Source organism: Nesoenas mayeri (assembly GCF_963082525.1).
Source record: "Nesoenas mayeri genome assembly, chromosome: 1".
Lineage (NCBI taxonomy): Eukaryota > Metazoa > Chordata > Aves > Columbiformes > Columbidae > Nesoenas > Nesoenas mayeri.
This window is the reverse complement of record NC_137541.1, coordinates 94,321,683-94,339,998: the sequence shown is the minus strand read 5'-3', so window position 1 is coordinate 94,339,998 and position 18,316 is coordinate 94,321,683. Positions and strand designations below refer to the sequence as shown.

The following is an 18,316-nucleotide window of genomic DNA, read 5'->3' as shown; positions in this document are numbered from 1 at the left end:
GTTCTACTATATTAGCCTTGCAGCTGTTGAAAATTTTACTAATAAATGTGCAATTCACCCTTTTTTTGCACTCTGTATTTGATGAAAGCTTAGAACAATGTGCAGACATTTTTACACCCCACACAATAGTTGCCACACCAGAGAGATCATGCTTAACCTCCACCATCCTGTCTGAAATCAGAACAAGACAAGAGGAGGGCTGAAGATATAACCCCCTAATCAAAGCAACTTGGTCCCTGTCTTATTTACTGGTGGTGTATTAAAGAGTTTCTGCAAGTTATGTGATTATAAAAAGTATCTGGCCTGTACATCTATTAAAAAAAGAAAACAACAAACAAGCCCTTACTATATTATACATACACATTTGTCCAGCTGTAGAAAATCCCACAGATCAGTTATACACACTGTACTCATCTAGAGTGAATATTATAATAAATAATACATATACATGGGGTCACATAATTTTTTGCACTCTACAAAGTCATATGGATATCCCCTCCACTCGGGCAATTTATGGCAAGCATACTGGCCATTACTGCCATTTCCAACCTTCAGATCTGCTTCAGGGACAGAGGATGTCACTAAAACTGAATGTGATTCTTTGTCCATCTAAATAAAATTGTGTTCAGCTGTGGGTCCAGTCTTGTGGGTCCAGAATACCTCATTCACATCACTATAATTTAAGCAAAGGCTAAGTCAACATTATTCCTTATTTCACCAGTGGAAAAATACAGAACTGCTTCATTTACTTAAGTTATGCCCAGTTGCTGCTGCTTGACAGATGACTCAGAGGAACATTTTAAAGAAAAGAAGGTGGTTATGGAGAAAAGGGAATAAAAGAAAGTGAAAAACACACAGTTCTGGAATATAATGAATTAATAGAGGGAACCAGAGGACATTGCTCTCCACTGCACTCTCAAGAGGAGGTAAAGGCAAGAGTGTGAAAAGTAGGAGACAACCTAAATAAAAAGCAGTAAATTTTAAAAGTTGGTCTGATTCTGCTTTTGCTTTAGGACTGTACATGTTACAATACACTACTGAACAAGGCAAAATTGATGCTTCAAGAAAAGACAGAGACAGAATAAAATATGCTGTGCTTCAGTGTATAAATGTATTTCTCTCCTACCTTGTCTGCTAGGATGGCAAGTGTTCTTTCAAGGCCATTAGCTGATCTATCCTTGGCAGCTCTTGAGAGCCTTTCTGCATAGTAACTGACTTGTGTTTTCAAGGTGTTGATCTGTGCAATAATTTCCTTTGCTCTAACGATGTCCTGTGGGATGTATATTATAGACTGGGAACTTGTTGAAGTGCTGGGAAAGAAAGACTGATTTTAGGGAGAAAATTGATCTAGGGGTACACACATTATAGTGGCATGCAGGGGAATTAATGGCAGACAACAAAAAATTACCTAAGCTAGCAATCAACAGTGAAAGGCCAGTGGGCAATTGCACAGCAGGAACATGATCCTAGAGCCTTCTCTGCCTTTACTGAAAGCATTTAGATGCAGATTTACTACTCCCTTATTCCAAGGGACTGTAGGCAGAGCTTGTATACCAGAGGGACAGTTTTGCTGATGAGAATGTGGGTGATACAGATTTTTCCATCAGATGCAGAACCACTGTTTGCAGAGACAGCTTGCCCCACTCTCCCTCTCCTTATGACACAGACACTTCCCTGAGGCCTGGTGTAAAAACCTGTATTATAACAGCTCTTAACACCATGAAAAGAAAATCTGCACTCCTTCCAACACAGAAATGCCACCCAGATTTGTAATGAAAACACTGTGGTATTAACAAGAATTCCTTCTGCTAGTGTATAGTTTCCTCTATTTCAGGCCTGATTCAAGTTACACCAGCAGAAGCAATCTTATGACACATAAAAAACAAAGTATAACTCCAGGCTAATCCAAGGACCCTGTCCTTGGTGTAGGTTCTGTTTGTATACGTTTACTATACCAAACTAGGGACATAGTACAACTCTCCCTAGTATAAACTCAGCTGTAACAATATAAAGCAATACCAATCTATATATTGGGATACTACAGCTCCACTGAGACTGCTTACTTGGCGGTGGAGGAGAACAGCTCATGTCCTCTAAGATTAGATATCTACACAAGTTGCTTATCCAGTCCAAGACAGATGCTTGGACTCTGTCTGTAAGTGTGGCAGAGAGAACAGCACTTCTAAAGGGTGATTGAAACTTAACTGAGAAGAGCTATCCACAAAAGCTGCCTTTTAGCTTCAAAAATTAGTTGAAATTGAAATTGCTTTCTTAGTTAACTATTTGGAACCAACCCACCACTACTCCCTTTGCCAGGCAGTGTGCCACTTTTTTTCTCCCCAGTAGGAAAACTATACAAAGACCAGGCCTTCACATCAGGACCAGTTGTGACAAGTGTTATGCCCATTCAGGATGTGGCATCAAGCATGAGGTGACACCAGTTGTATATTGTCTTAATTTTATTCATTTTTCCCCAGTCATGAATGGCTTCAGCACAGAATAACCTACTGCTCGCACCAATCTCAGCACTGTTCGATGGACACAGCTACACTGAGAGACTACACAGAGGAGTTTCTTTTCCAGGCACAGTTATATCAGATCATAACCTCCGTGGAGTGTTGATTTCTGCAGTGTGTCTGTGAGGTAAGACATGAGGGTTGCATGGGGCATGCTTTAAAATCATTGCCACAAACACCAGCTGTCACTTAATGAATATTAAGGCAAAGGAGCAGCTTAATCCCAGGACCTGTCTGAGCTCCGTTATGATAAAAGATTGGGGCTTTGTTTTTCAAAGGATATACTGTAGAAGTGATTCTTGAAAGAATTTCCTTATTTGCGTCCCTCTGGTCACCCACCTGAGTGGAGCAGAGAACAACCACTCCTCAGTACTGCTATGCCACACAGCAAATTAATTTCCGCTTTTAGGACTTTCCCTGTACATGCTTTTTGCCCTCTATTGACTGGTGATCTTAGTGACAATTCCTCTGAGCAATTTCTTTCCACGACAGTGTGGTTAACATGCATAAAGACGTATTTGGCAGGAAAGGCCATGCAGCATATTGAGATTTGATTTAGAATTATAACATTTTTAATCACAAACATTCGCTGGGATGATCAGGGGGAAAAATTCATGGTGTAAAGTTCACATATATTTACTTTCCAACCTGCAATTGCTTTTTCAAATGAACAGCTCTCTTTGTACTATATCAGCAAACTGTAACACAGCCTTAAACCCCCAGCGAATTAAGGGTTCAACCTTTAAGATGAGCAATTTAGAGCAGAACTTCTGTGCTGATGAACCATGAAGTAAGATTTCCTTCTCATAGTACTGAACATCATGACAAAGAAAAATACACAAAAATTAAGTGAAAATATTTAAATGAAGACATGGGTTACAAAAATATAAACCATGCCCAATCTATCACCATAAAGATTTACAAATATGTAGATTTATCTTAATTATCTTCCACCTCTGCCAGAGTGTTTCTCTCTCCATGCAGTTTTCAGGGGAAATAACAGAGAAAAATATATAAAATTCTTATGTTCTGATCTTTAGCTTTCTAACTTCTTACGATCAAAGAGAGCCAGGAAGCTAGCTGTTCATTACAAACAAACATTGCAGGTGAAATGAAATTCATTCACACATCCTGCTCTACAAAGCAGCTACAATTACTTTGAGCACAATTAGGGATATCATGATGCATGACATTAAAAAGCCCTGCACACTTTAAAACACACCAGATCTTTGCCAAAGAAAATAAAAGAAAAAGAAAACAACCCAAAGAACAAAAACCCTCTCTACAGAACTCTCAGAAACATAAAACTCACCAACACTCCTCATAACTGCTAAAAAAACAAAAACCAAAATAAAATTAGCAGATTGTTAGCAAATACCAAAAGCAGAAAACAAAATAAAGGATGTTTGGGGAAATAACTTCGAGTCATTTTTTCAACAAGGCGGGTACATAATGATTAAACTTGTAAGCATAAAACCACAGATTGCCAGATGCCCAAGTGTTGTTTCAGGGAAATGTTGTGGATGCACCAAGCACAGTTTTGTGAATGAAAGGAGAAAGAACTGAACTATATCTATGTAACAGAGAAATTGAGGAGATGGATTTCAGTTCTACTATACTGGCTTTTATGATAACACAGAAGAACTTGAAAGGAAAGTTATTCTTCAAATGTTGAACCTGCAGTTTTCATGGACCAAGAAAGAACAGTTCTGTAAAGCTTAGAGGAAAACGTACTGCATAAAAATCAACTGATCAGCTAATTATTGGGTGAGGGCGGAAAAAAACAAAACCAAAAGATGTGGGAATGTAGACACTGCAGGAGTGAGGATCATTTCAGCAGCTAAACTGACAGGTTATTTCAGAAACGAATAGTGGTATCAAAGGAACAAGACAGGTAAGCCTAGCATATCAGTGTTTCTAGGTTTACTGTTCCCTCTAGTCCCATTCTAGCACACTTTGGAAGTCAGGAATAATTACACCAGGCATATTTTTGCAGCCATCTTTTCATCAGTACATATCTGATTAATGTTCACAGGATGCTGATTAATGTTCACAGGATGCTGCTATTCAGTTCTCCACTGCCAAAACTAATTCTGCAGTTGGCAGCGCCTGGTTCCCACGTCACTCTCTCCTCCCATCAGTTCCAAATCCTACAAATCCTTTCTTTGGAAGGGCATTATCAAGGTCTCCTTTTCCCTAGCTACAACGACTCCTTGTTCCTTAAATTCTCCATACTGCAGGAAAAGGAATGCAGACCCTGATGGCATTATCTCTTGCTTGGGAGCTGGGGTGGGTGCCACGCAAGTCTCTCCCTTCAGTATATGTGACCTTCCCAATTTTTATCCCTTCCTGTAGTTGCACTTCCAGAGAGGTCACTGGACAGTCTCTGAAGACAGGACAGTGGAGGTCAAGTAGCCTGTAGAGCAGAGTAAGGCCAGGTTGGCAACCCTAATCTGTGCATAAACCTCGAGGCAGTACAGAAAAGCCTCCAGCAATAGTCCCAGAACAGAACCCAAGTTGTCAACAAGGAATCTGCCTATCAGGCAGAGCTGTTCTGTACTAAAGAGAGTTCAGTAACAGGACCCTGAAGCTTTGAAAGGAGTGAAAGTCTGCTGAAAATAATAAATTAAAAGCATGACGTAGTGTATCTGAGGAGGTTCTACAGACAATTTTTCACAGTTAGGCAGAACCTAAACTCAACACCTAAAATAGCTAAATTAAATGAACCAAGAAGTATTCATTAAAGATTTCCCTAAAAAGACTGTTAGAAAGGGCTCATCAGTAAAACAAACACACACGGTAATATAAAGGGGAAAAAAAACCAAAACACGGAATAATCTTCACATTGTATAGTAGAACTACTGAATGAAGTACAACAAAATCAGAGAATGGAATGGTTTTTCAAATCACTGATCATGAACTGGAATGAAAAAGCACAATAACAGCTGACAACAATATTTCTACTTACTGTTTCTTTGCTTCTTCAAATTTATGCAGTTTTTTCCGCAAGCCACCTGATTTAAAGCCTTGACAATGAGCTGCTGGTGCTCCTATGGTGACTATGTCGTAGTTCTGATCTGGGATGGACAAAAGGGACTTAAAAATGAGAGCTTGTCATCTTTACTGTGGACAATTGTGGAAAATTCAAAAACTACTCTGAAGCTAATTTTTGTAAAAATTTGTGCCAGTGTTTTGAAGAACATGGAAAACCAAATTGTTTTAGAAGCCCTGGAATTCCTTCATGTACTTTTGAGGTGAAAGAATCATACTTGAATGCAGGTCCTCTGTTTCATAATCTAGAAGACTGACAGTGAAAAAGAAGCCTTGAACACTGGTCTTTACACAAAACCTGTCATTACTGGAATCCATCACATGGCTACATGGGACAAGTGTATCCATGGCTAGTGGGAATTACTGTTAAAAGGGAAAACCTAGGTTATTTATAAAGAAACAAGCTTGATATGAACAAACCAGTGTGATACTGCGTAACTGTACATGATGGTTCCAGATAAAAAATGCACAAGCTTAACAAACACCAGTCAGAACCTTTGCTGTTCTGCTACAATCCAAAATGACTCTAAGGGATACAGCAGCTTAATCCAATATATTCTCTAGTACAAAGGCTGACTTGTGGCACCTAGGGCACAGTTAATTCCAGAACCTATTTTTGCCACCTGTAGGATAGCGATAACTATACTTACACCTCTTCTTTTGCCAAAAGATTTAGAATCTGAGGATAGAAAGTATAACAAAAATGCTAAGTAGCACAAGTGCTACAGAACAGTAGTTTGTAGAGACTTGGCTATATGGCTGAGGACAGAAAAAGAAATGGAGGGTAAAGTAACAGAATAAGGTGAAGGAAGAGAGAACAAACAAATACCTGATCCTCCATCATCCTGGACTCTCATTCTCTGTATATGTAAATTTGTAGGAACAAATTCCAATTTTTTATCAGCTTTCAAGCTACTGGCTTTAAATGAAGGACCTGAGAAATGCAGGAGAAAAGGAAGCATAAAAACCCTCTGCTTCTGCTTATGCTAAAACATTCAAAGAGCTTCATTCATCATTTTCTACGTGCTGAAAGTAAAGCAGAAAAAGTAAAATATATATCTATATATATATATCTATCTATCTTTCGGTTACTGTTCATAACTGGTTTTGATTTTCAGGGTAAAATAAGGGAATGAATAAAGCAGATAAATATAGCCAGATCATAAGTAAACTCACAATAAACATTAACAAAGTAATCTAATAATAGTATTTTTTACTCATCGAACTAAAACATTCTGAATTCCAAATTTCAGAGGAGCACTAGCAATCACAGCTGAGAAGTATCATGTTATTATGAAAAATAAATCACCTTTATACTGATGCAGGTCAGTTAGATTTTCCTGATAAGTTAAAATAATTGTTTGGTACTGAGTAACTATTTGTCGACGAAGGCTTTCCCAACAAGGAGACAGTTCTCCTAATTCTTCTAGTTCACAAACCCTAGGGAGGAAAAATAAACAGATAAAAATAAGAAAGAAAAGAAAGAAAGAAAAGAAAAGAAAGAAAAGAAAAGAAAGAAAGAAAAGAAAAGAAAGAAAGAAAAGAAAGAAAGAAAAGAAAGAAAGAAAAGAAAGAAAGAAAAGAAAGAAAGAAAAGAAAGAAAGAAAAGAAAGAAAGAAAAGAAAGAAAAGAAAGAAAAGAAAGAAAAGAAAGAAAAGAAAGAAAAGAAAGAAAAGAAAGAAAAGAAAGAAAAGAAAGAAAGAAAAGAAAAGAAAAGAAAGAAAAGAAAAGAAAGAAAAGAAAAGAAAGAAAGAAAAGAAAAGAAAGAAAGAAAAGAAAAGAAAGAAAGAAAAGAAAGAAAGAAAAGAAAGAAAGAAAAGAAAGAAAAGAAAGAAAAGAAAGAAAAGAAAGAAAAGAAAGAAAAGAAAGAAAAGAAAGAAAAGAAAGAAAAGAAAGAAAAGAAAGAAAGAAAGAAAAGAAAGAAAGAGAAAGAAAGAAAGAAAAAGATAGGTGTTTAGCTCCATTTCCACTTGACCAAGAACGAGTTTCACATTTTACCAATATAGCACCATCTGCAGCTGGCACATTCTCAGTTCACTCTGGTCTAAACTACTCATCAGACTGGGAATGCTTCCAAACGTATGTCCCAAAGCAGAGCTGTTGGGCTCTAATGCAAGGTAGATAGGTTCCTCACAAGCAGAATACACTGTGTGTCCCCCCAGGAGCCCCAGGTGTTGGTCAAAACCAAAGCTTCCCTCCCACCTTTCTGTTCTCAAACAATATGATGATTTGCAAACGATGGGCACTGCCATCATGTCAGGTGACTCGGGACAATGAAGTCCTCTTTAGGCCACGCCACTGAACTTTGGTGGCTCTCAAATCAGAACTGTGATAAGGGTTACGCAGGAGATTAGCACCCATCTATTAGGTACAAGGAGTATCTGTGCTGGCCAGGTATCTACACAACAGTTTTCAAGGCCAGGCAGGAAAGGCCCAAGAAGCATAAGCACTTATAAGGGTTTGGAGAGACTAAAGATGAGTCAACAAAACCTTAATCTGAGATTCTGTACTGTCAGCAACTTGGTGCTTTTACTATTTTTGTTTCAGTGCCTCTGTGCATGACGACAGATACATTCCTTGGTAACTCAAATAAGAGCCATATCACTGCTGTATTATCATACATGCAAACCAGCCTGAACTCACCTTGCTGCATCTTCTTCTAGAAGCAGCTTCACAAATTGCCTAGGGATGTGCAGCGACAGGACACTCTCAGCCATCTGCTCCAAGATTCTCAAGTGGTTTCCATCAGTGGTTGGGAAGCGATACATTCGGCAAATGGCGCCACCAAACACTAAAGAATTAAAATAATGTTATTTTAGCATAAAGTTTGAGTTGAAAGTTTAGAAAGTCTGTCCTTTTTTAAAGCAAATGGCTTCAATTCACTAACATGCTGCAACACACTGCTGTAAAGAACTGGTTTAATCAGGCAACAGTCTAGCTTTTCCAAGCATGGTCATTCTGCAATGATCATTCTTCCGGTGTTATCAGGAAAAACCTCCAAATGATTTAAAATACTGGTAAGGAAATAAAATACACATTCAACTTCTAAACTACTTTTATTTTTTTAACACACTGTGCATTTTCCTCTCAAGCGATAATTTCCTGGAAAACAAATCTTTCTTCAAGAAATTTCTTCTAAAGCCACTGTTTTCCTCTGTCCCACCCCTCACCCTCCAATGATTGCTTTGGAATAGACTAGCAAATTGCATGGAAAATTTTATACTACAGTCATCTTAATGACAAAAGTTTGCTTCTGCTGTTTTTACTATACAGTTGATAAAATAAAATAAAATAAAATATGCAGATGATAAAATCATTTATTCTTGAATGACCCTCAGAGGGCTGCTCAATCAGCAGCCTGTTCCTATTCAAATGAAGCATCTGCTTAAATAAATGCCCTGGGGCCACAGACAGACAGCAAGAGATCAGCTTGTACTGATGCCTAATGCTTACTTGTTATAGGCCACAGCAGCTTACCAGATTTCAGTAGTGCATCTTTCCGTAATGAAGCATATTTGGATCTGATTCCTAAAGATTCTGTTAAACTTTCATCAACTGGCAACACAGTCTAAACAAAAACAAAAATAACACAAATAGCAAAGAATAAAACCTCAGTGCCAGGGCAATATGCAGTAATATGCTGTTACACAAACTTGAAGGTAATATTTAACACAATGGATGGTTAAAATAAGTATTTCAAATATGTTTACCATGGGCAAAAAACACCGCAAGCTGAAATAATTCATGAGCTTAAACCCTCCAATATAAATATTCTTATTTACTTCTACTGCACAGTTTGAAATGCTGTAAAATTTGTCATCCGGCCCATTAACTACTTCACGTTAGCACAGCTCCACAGTGCTTAAAGGTACCGCACCAATATCTGGCAGATACAGGTCTGGCTGGATAGAAAGTGATACTAATCCACATTGTGACTGTGTTACACAGATAGGAGTACAATTATCAGCAGAATATTCAGAACACACGGTTTACAGAATTAAACATATGCTGAGAAAGCGCTCAGCCTTTGGGGATCAGGAAAAACCATACACTCCAATACTGAAGTAATATATTAAGTTTTACTAAAATATTTCAAGTGAAAATTCTGGAAATTCCCAGAGCATCCCCATTACAGATTTGCTTAATGCCAACTTCCAATACACAACATGTAGTAGTCTTCCAATTCTTTGTGAAACTGTTTATCTATGCATCAAGTATACCAACACACAATATCGCAAGCATATTCTGATGAAGGGCATGAGCTCTTGAAGCTACAGCTTAATCACTGTGAACTAACTTTTTCCTCAAGACTTTTAACCCCAAACACGAGCATCAAGAGCTCTGCAAAACAACAAAACCACTTCACCACCATTAGGCTGCTCTTTACAGTATTTTGAAATTGTAAAGCAATGCTAAATACCAAGAGGGACAGGAAAGCTGACAGCAGATCTCAACTTATTTCAATACTACCAATCAATCTGCATTTTTCTGAAGCTGATACAATACTCATACTCACCCTTCCATTAATTGTGTCGGGTGACCTTGTCACTGGAGGCCTTTGGTCAGTTTTTTCCTCCATTTGCCATCCAATAACTGTAATGTTACCTACACGGTCACTTTCAGCCGACCTGCAACAAATACTCTGCGTTGAGATTTTTTTGGAGGTGGACCTGTTTATCAACAAGGGAACACTTATAAAAGGCTATTAATCTTAAACTTAATGAACATTTTATATAGGAAGTTTTGCAACTTCATTTTACATATTTTTATAATGTGTTATTTCAACAGGAAAACGCTCCCCACATTCTGCAGGCATACTGTACAGACCTCCTTAAGAAAGACAAACCAAATCCATGCATGTGTTTCAATACTTCTGTAAAACCAGAAGGAGTTCAGATTTTACAACTAGCCTGTTGTAGGCAAAAGCAGCTTAAACAGGGAGCAGATACTTGCATGTATGTGCAAATGTGTGTGTGCCTATGTGAACCTTTTAACTCTCAATCAGAAGCCTGTTACTTGCCAGCTGCTACTGGTAGAGCTGCAACTGCTAAATTTGGATAATACATGGACTAAACAGAAGTAGCACATCCCAAATCTTCTACTTAATAGAGAAGTCAGCCAAGGTCAGCAATTAGGAGGCTGATCTTATCTTGTGCTTCTGCAAATAGACTATTTAGATTGGGAAAACTGGGGGCCTAACATTCCAGAAAGAAAAGCTGATGCTAAAAAGGAGGATTCCGAAAAAAAGCGGTCTAGGGAAGAAGGTGAAGATTCTCAATGGAGCAAAGATCCCTGAGGTAGGGGAAAATCCTGGAGATCAGGGAAATGCATGGAAACAAATGCTGGGGATCCCCAGGGACCTGGCCACTGTCAGCCGAGACAGGTCACTAACAGCTGGGCAGCCACACAGCACAAGCTGTCACAGCTTTCTGTCCCACTTTCCCAGACCAGAAGCCATCTCCCTGCTGGGGAGGGAACTGAGACTGTATAACACATGGCAGAGTAGGGTGTGAGTGAGAGTGACTCGGAGACAGAGAATCAAGCGGGGTAAAAGCTCTAATCTTGCTGGTTTTATATCCACACTGGTACCCAGATCTACCATGGCTGTCATTTATCCCGTCTCAGCCCATGACACACAGTAATTTTGGCAGAGACTTTACGTTGTTGTTTTAAGATAGATTCTAAATTGTTGTTTACATGTAAAAATATGCTGAGACAAAAGCACACAAGAGGACTACAAGGACTACAAGAAAAGGTTTAAGTAGCTAAATCATTCAGTATGTTTATAGACATTGCTTGTACATCCAGGGCATAACAAGACAATGAGAAGACATTCTCACACTTTCATAATCCAAATATACTTGATACCAAAACAAGAGAGTTTAATAGAAGTCCATTTTCAATTCAGTCATGAAATAATAAATCTAACAGAATAACAATGTCTAACACAACCATGAAACTCTCTTGCCATCACATTCCTCCTCTTTTTCATCTCCCTCAAAACACCCTCATTTTCACACTTATGATAAATCAGACCATCTTACGCATCACCAATATCGTAGTTTTGGTGTCTTTTCTGACTCATTTCCCTAATCCGCTGCTCCTTGTTAAATCATGTCAACCTTTTATTTGCAACACTTTGTGGAAAAGCTGAAAACCTTATGCATCTCTCTGCATTAAAAGCTTTGCCCATGTTTTGTTAGTTGTGTCTGGGCTACGAAATTTCTGTAAGTTTATCATAGTTCCTGTTTCTAGCACTGATTTTCCTGATACCACCACCACCATCTTCCTCAGTCTCTTTGATTACACTTTCCTCCTTTAACTGACTCCCCCTTGCCTGCTCTGACAAGGATGCCTGTCCTACTTTCAACACCTACTATTACAGCGTGCATTTACACATCAGTGCTCTCTTTCCTTAATCTCACTTTGCTTTCTTCATTCTTCCCCAACCCTCTGCTTAACTCTGTCTCACACTGGATTTCAAGAGTGTGGTTTGATTCCTACGATTAGAACCACTACCTCAAGGACTGGTGTTAGACTCACACCCTCTTTTTCATTCCCTCCTGAGTCATGTTACTTCCACAAAAGTTTCCAATACAAATTAAGCTAGAAAATTACATCAATGTTGCTGTCATGTGACTCCTCCTGTTCCTAGTGCATTATATTGATAAATACACTATTCACCAACAAATACACAATTCAGCAACAAGTAGGTGTTGGAATAGTAAATAGAGCCTAGATTTATCTAAGCCAAGGTATTCCAAACAGCTAAGATAACCCTCTGTTTCATTAGGTTTCATTCTACCCATCACAGTTTCTTTATACACCAGCACAGTTAAAAATACACAATTTTGCCACTGTCCACAGACACATACACTGAGGTAATAGGATGAAATGCACAGAAATGAAATTGTTCTTGACAATATTTTCTTGATTTGTAGAACTAGAACCAATGTCTAACATTATTCACTATGTCGTATTGGTCTTGTTCTACGTGTTTTAATTACCATGCAATATAAAATAGTTTTCCCTTAATAGTGGCCTGGAAATAAACAAATGTTTTTCATCACATCTTAAGCATGCTTTCAATAACAAAGAATTAATTCCTAAATGGAGAAGAATATTACAAACCTTAGTGTTAGGTGCAACCTGTGATTCTTCTCCTGAAGAAGTTCTTTTACAGTGAACATCCCAGAACCCAACAAATACATCTGAAATAAGATCATTAGAAGAATTGTAATTATTCACCTTTACAATGAGCAAAGGCTTCATTCACAGCACTAAATCCCAAAACACAATTATTATGCACAAAAGTCTTAGAACAAAAATATAATTACATGTGGCCATACGTAACTAATTAAAAGCCTTTAAAAATTAATAAATTGGGTAACTTCTCAAAAATCCTTTTCCTCCTGGAGGACAACAAACATTTTTCTTTCTCTAGGATTTGAGCTGAGGCACGTTAACATATACAAGGTTAGGCCCAGCAATACAGGAATACTGTAAGCAATGACTAAATGGGGCTCAGAGTGACTAGGTCAACACTTCATAGTCCCTCCCTGACCCAAACTTGGCTCCTCCTGAAAAACCTACCTCCTCTGGAGGCATTGTTTTTCCCCAGAGCCTCCCCATGAAGCACTTTCCAGAGAGGGATAGCCCTGCTGCCCCTAAGAAAGTCATGGAAAAGCAGACGTGTGCGGCCTGGACCAGTATTCTGGGCAACAGGCTAAGAAAAAGTGGCCTGAGTTGCCCCACAGATTCAAGCAGCTACATGGGAGGGCTGGTATTTAAAACTTTTTCCATAAGGGAAGAAATCTTACCCCTGAACAAAGTCATTAAGGGGTCAGGGCAGGGCAATTTCTGGAATTTAGCAGCTCTGTTCAAAAAGACTTTTGGCACAGGTTAGAGGCCTTCAGGTAGGGGTGCTGGATCCTGTTCCTTATCTAGTTCAGTGAAGAGGTCCACAACATAAAAGAACAAGCGACAGAACCTCTTCATTTAAATTAGTGGTTCCCAAACTTGACAAGCCTTATTTGAGAACATTGGCGATGCTCCCCACTCTGCCAAGTCCATCTCACAGCATTTTTCCCTCCTTCCCCTGCCCATCTAGCTTTCTCTAGGACCAATGCTGCTTCCTCTTTGCTTTATTCCACAAAAGTTACTAGTTTTATCTCCTTGCCTCTCATTTCCTTGCTCCACACTGACTGGGGAGGCAACAGAAAAAAGAAAACTTACTGTTCCCTGAGATCTGTCTTTGACGTCGTACACAGAGAGTTTGATTTGTGTCATTTGATTGATAAGAGAGTCTTGGAAAAAGGCAATGCTGCTTAGAAAGATAGGATTACTTGTTCCCTGCAACCATAAACAAAAAAGGCCAAAATTAATGCAAGGTGATATCTGTTAGGGAGAAATACTTCTTTTGTTAGCTTCAATTTTAAATCTAATCCAAGAGTACCTCACCACTTACCTCAATAATTTCGGTCTGTGCATGCTTCGTCCAAAACGCCTGAGGAGGTGTAGTTACACTCACTGCTACAAAACTATTTGGTTTTCGATCTAGCGATGGAGTTAGCAGCTCACTGCAAGCTTTAGATAAATAAATTTAGATTCAGGATCTTTTTCATACTGCTGTAAGACTCTACACTCTTATAAAAGCAAATTATATACCCTGAGCCATGAAGGGCCTAATATTCATTCTAACGCCATGCTATAAAGGTAGACAACACTCACCTTTGTACATGCAAACAATAAATGTGCAATCAGATCAGCCTGGCACCAAGCTGTAGAACTGTAATTTAAACTTCTTTTCTTCCAACACCTGCCTATCCACCCCCCTGGCACACAGCTCATTAGACCAGAGCACATGCATAGGTTTTCCTCTGGGAATCTCATGAGCATGGCTGCATTTGATTTGAAGTCACGCTCCATTAAGCCCATTACCAAACGGCATTTTGCCAGAGAGAACCAACAGAAGCGCTTGAACACTGATCAAGCAGCGCTGCTAGGAGAAGAACTAGCTTGTGACTGTAAAAGGACAGTTATTTATTTCCTCTAAAATGCTATTGTGAGTTTAACTGCTGGGAAGGGATTATGGCGAGTAGCAAACAAGTACCAAAAATTTCAGTAAAATGACTCTACACAATTACACTAAACTTCAGAGCCAAATTCTAGCTAGCTAGATCAGCTAATTACAGCGTGGTCTGACTGCTTCAGCTAGATGCAGAAAGTTAATACTAAAATTGACCTTGGCAAGCAAAATACTCAAATGTACTCTAAGCAGCTTTGCAGATCTATATATTTGAATTTATCTGTAAATATTTAAGGTACCTTAACAGCTCTAGTGCATTCTTAAGATTATTATTCATAACACAAGTACAAACATCTGAGAAAACGTACTGTTAAGAGCACAACCTTCCAAACATCAGTCCACTATTAAGCCAAGAAAACCATGCTGCAGTTGAAAATGTAGACTGATTTTTCTTGAAGAAAATACTATTCACTTTTTCTTCAAGTGAAGAATTCACAAGCTTCTTGTCCAAATTTAACCATCCCAGAAATTAGGTCACTTTTGCATCTCACATTATCACTGTGCAGCAAAGACCACAGGAAAGAAGGTATGTGTAATAGCTGGTAACTCTCAGAAAATATTCTGTCCTAAAATGTTGCTTCCAGCAAATCTTCAGTTTGCTTGAAAACCTGAACTGCTTGATATGCTGAGACTGAAGACAGTTTCACTGTATCTTCACATAAACAAAACAAACATGTAAAAATAATATTAACGTAGTAAAGATTTAAAATTTTATAGGACAGATATTTTAAGTACAGATTTCAAAAAACATGACAAAATCAAACTGCTGGTTGTCTATCAAAATATACTGTACAGGCAGCAAGAAAACTGTACCACATCTCCATAAAAATCAAGGAAAAGTTTCAATCCTTGCTATATCAAAGGCACTTCAAAATCAACTATTAAAAAACTGCACACACACTCAATAGCATGTATCATCAAATTTAGCATAAAAATCACTAAACCTACCTAAACTGAACTCTAAAATTGGCTCATCTGGATCCTGAATGTTTCCTGTAAATCAGAAAAATTAATACAAGATTAGCCAAACATTGCTGTCAAGTGAATCCTTACCTCAAGTTGCAGTCATACAGAAAAAGAAATAAAATTTTATAGAGAAAAAATAAATTTTTAATTCAATGAGCCATGACTGGTGTTTAGAACATAAGCTAATCTTTGGTATATAAAAATTATTTGATAATCTCATTTGATAAAACATGTTAAAATACGTAAAACTATGCAAGATTATATGGAATATGGGAATATAAAATACCCAACCTCAGTAGAAAACAGCAGGATTAAAGCCACTGAGTGTCTGAGCCACTATTAACTCCAAATTATGGAATCAGATACGTCTCCTCTGTGATCAGTGAACAGGGAGAAGTTTGAAGTACTTGTCTCTCTCACTAATCAAAGAAAGCCTCTGGGGGCTACAATCCTAATTTTCTCACTATAAAAGTGAAGGAGGTAATTCTCAGCTTCCTGAACTCTCTTGAAAATTTTATACAATGTCAAACAAGAAGGTTGCCTAGACTCTTCCTCGACCTTGACATTCTTGGGTTGTTTTCTCCCTCTGCTGCTTATTTTTGACCAACAAACAGAACTACATAAAATGTAGTTTAATTTATGTATTTTTCTTTCCTTCCTCCTCCAATTTTAATGTTTTTTCTATTTTAAAAATGTCAAGTTTAAGATTTTTTTTTTTAAAGTATAACGCCTTTATCGTATTCATTCCAGATAACCAGACACATCTAAATCTTCTACCAACTAAAAGAAAAAAAAATTAATGCATGGTAGATTCTGTACATACCTGCTAGAGAAAGGCCTAGCATGTCAGAGGTGACATCAATGGTGGAGGCCCGTTGCATGGTGCGGGATTTTGCCCCATGGCGGGGACTGTGTTCTCTTGCTGTCATTTTGTCATGAAGAATCCTTCTTTTCTTGCTGCTTGGCTTTACTGATGTTTGTCTTACACAGCAGCAGAGTGCAGCAGGTTGTCTCCAGCTGCTATTCCTCTCACATTACAACGCTAAGCAATAAAGAGAGCAAAAACATCCACCCAAATTTAAGGTCATGATCAGCTACTGTACTTTTTAAGAGCAGCAAACCTACTGCCATAAAAACCTCAGGTCACTCGAATAAAACACTCAAAGCAGATCCAATGCAGAGTAGCTCGATTTGCATGTACATCTGTAGCATTTTACTGCAAACTGTTGAAGACTGCACCACACACAAGAAAGGCCCTTCTGTCAGAGAATGGGGGTTAAGAGAGACTCGTTAACAGACCAGCTGCTCTTCTCCTTTGTCTAAGTTATTAAAACAGCCTTAATGAAGTTTCCTGGTTTTCATAATCCCAGGGGAGCACAAGTAGATTTGTCAGATGGGGCCTCTGTTTGCAGAGGTAGGACAAGGGATAAAGACGAAGGGACAACGGGTCAGCAGAATGCAGCACAAAAGGGCAGGACATGTTGTTGGTGTCAGCAGGCTGTGTCGTTCCAGGCCCTACTGCCATGAGAAAGGGATATTTATAGTTTTCACTATAAACAAAACACACTGGGCCAGAGCAAGGCTGACATTCTGGGATGGTGATGGAAAGAAAAAGCAAAAGGGGATGCCTATTGATGTGGCACACGGCAGTCCCTGTGCTTTTCCTTCACCCTACACTTTATTGGTCTACAAGACATCCATGACAATTGTTCTTCCCACATGACATCTATGAAGCAAAATGTTATACTAGCAAGGAAGGACACAGCCTATAGAAAATTTGGTTACTTTGTTAAATGTGATGTTTTCGGTTTGGCTGATAAATGTGAATGTTCCTTCTGTCAGCCACGTTAGCACTGTAGTTATGGAACTTTTGTATTAGTTTCATACTATTATTACAAAGTCCATTCATTTAAGAAGTGAGATTAGGAGCAAAATCCAATAAACCTGAAATGTTTATTATACAGTGAGTGACTAATTCCTCTTCAGTTGAGGAACCTAATAATTGACAAGATGCAGTCTAATCAAATAAAACATCTAGCTTTTACCTGTGTTTTAAACAGGCATTTTAAAACTGTCTGAAGGCCTCCAAATGAACATTCAACGTGCCTAACTTAAGTCTCTAAATATAACTACTCAGCATCTCCCTCTGGAGGATTTCAAAAGAATCTCCCTCTCTCCACAGGGAACTCAGGCATTGTCTCAACTAGCAATGGTTCACTGGCTATCTGAAACTCAGATGCAAGTTAAGCATCTAAGACAACTGAATTGAACACAACCCTGGCCATCTACATGAGCTTAGGAGTGAAATTTTAAATTGGGAGCTCATTCTAGAGAGGAAGGAATTTAGGTTGTGTCCACCAGATGGGTCAGTCTATTGCTACTCAAAACTAATAGTTTGCTTCAGTGATTCAACCCAGGTTTATACAACAAGTTAAAAGCCAGTTCCAAATAGGAAAAATGTAAATTCTTGAGTGGAAGAAGCAGAAATTGAGAGCTCTGAACATCCCATCCCCAAAAGGTTTGAAACTCAGTGACAACAGACAAAACAACACTCTGCTTATAGGTATAATTTGTGATACCCAAAAATTAAAGCAAGCAGTTTTCCAATTCATACAGAATCACAGGATAGTTGAGGTTTGAAAGGATATCTGGTGTTCATCTAATCCAACCCCTCCCGCTCAAAACCAGAGTCACC

At 38.4% G+C, this 18,316-nt stretch overlaps 1 protein-coding gene across 5 annotated transcripts in view; it reads right to left on the bottom strand.

The window, feature by feature from the left end:
• INPP4A (inositol polyphosphate-4-phosphatase type I A) overlaps positions 1-16,636 on the bottom strand; it is a 47,642-nt gene extending 31,006 nt beyond the window's left edge. For 4 of the 5 annotated variants that reach the window (XM_080346483.1, XM_080346485.1, XM_080346484.1 and 1 more), the window contains exons 1-12: positions 16,445-16,636; positions 15,604-15,648; positions 14,035-14,153; positions 13,803-13,919; positions 12,699-12,778; positions 10,084-10,195; positions 9,045-9,135; positions 8,211-8,358; positions 6,877-7,007; positions 6,397-6,501; positions 5,485-5,593; positions 1,127-1,310 (exon numbers count right to left, since the gene is read on the bottom strand). In XM_080346483.1, the coding sequence (XP_080202609.1) occupies positions 1,127-1,310; positions 5,485-5,593; positions 6,397-6,501; positions 6,877-7,007; positions 8,211-8,358; positions 9,045-9,135; positions 10,084-10,195; positions 12,699-12,778; positions 13,803-13,919; positions 14,035-14,153; positions 15,604-15,648; positions 16,445-16,550 (1,347 nt within the window). In that variant the 5' untranslated portion in view covers positions 16,551-16,636. The remainder of the gene's footprint in view (positions 1-1,126; positions 1,311-5,484; positions 5,594-6,396; positions 6,502-6,876; positions 7,008-8,210; positions 8,359-9,044; positions 9,136-10,083; positions 10,196-12,698; positions 12,779-13,802; positions 13,920-14,034; positions 14,154-15,603; positions 15,649-16,444) is intronic. The other variant, XM_080346487.1, reaches the window with a different exon arrangement.
• Positions 16,637-18,316: the final 1,680 nt, after the last annotated feature.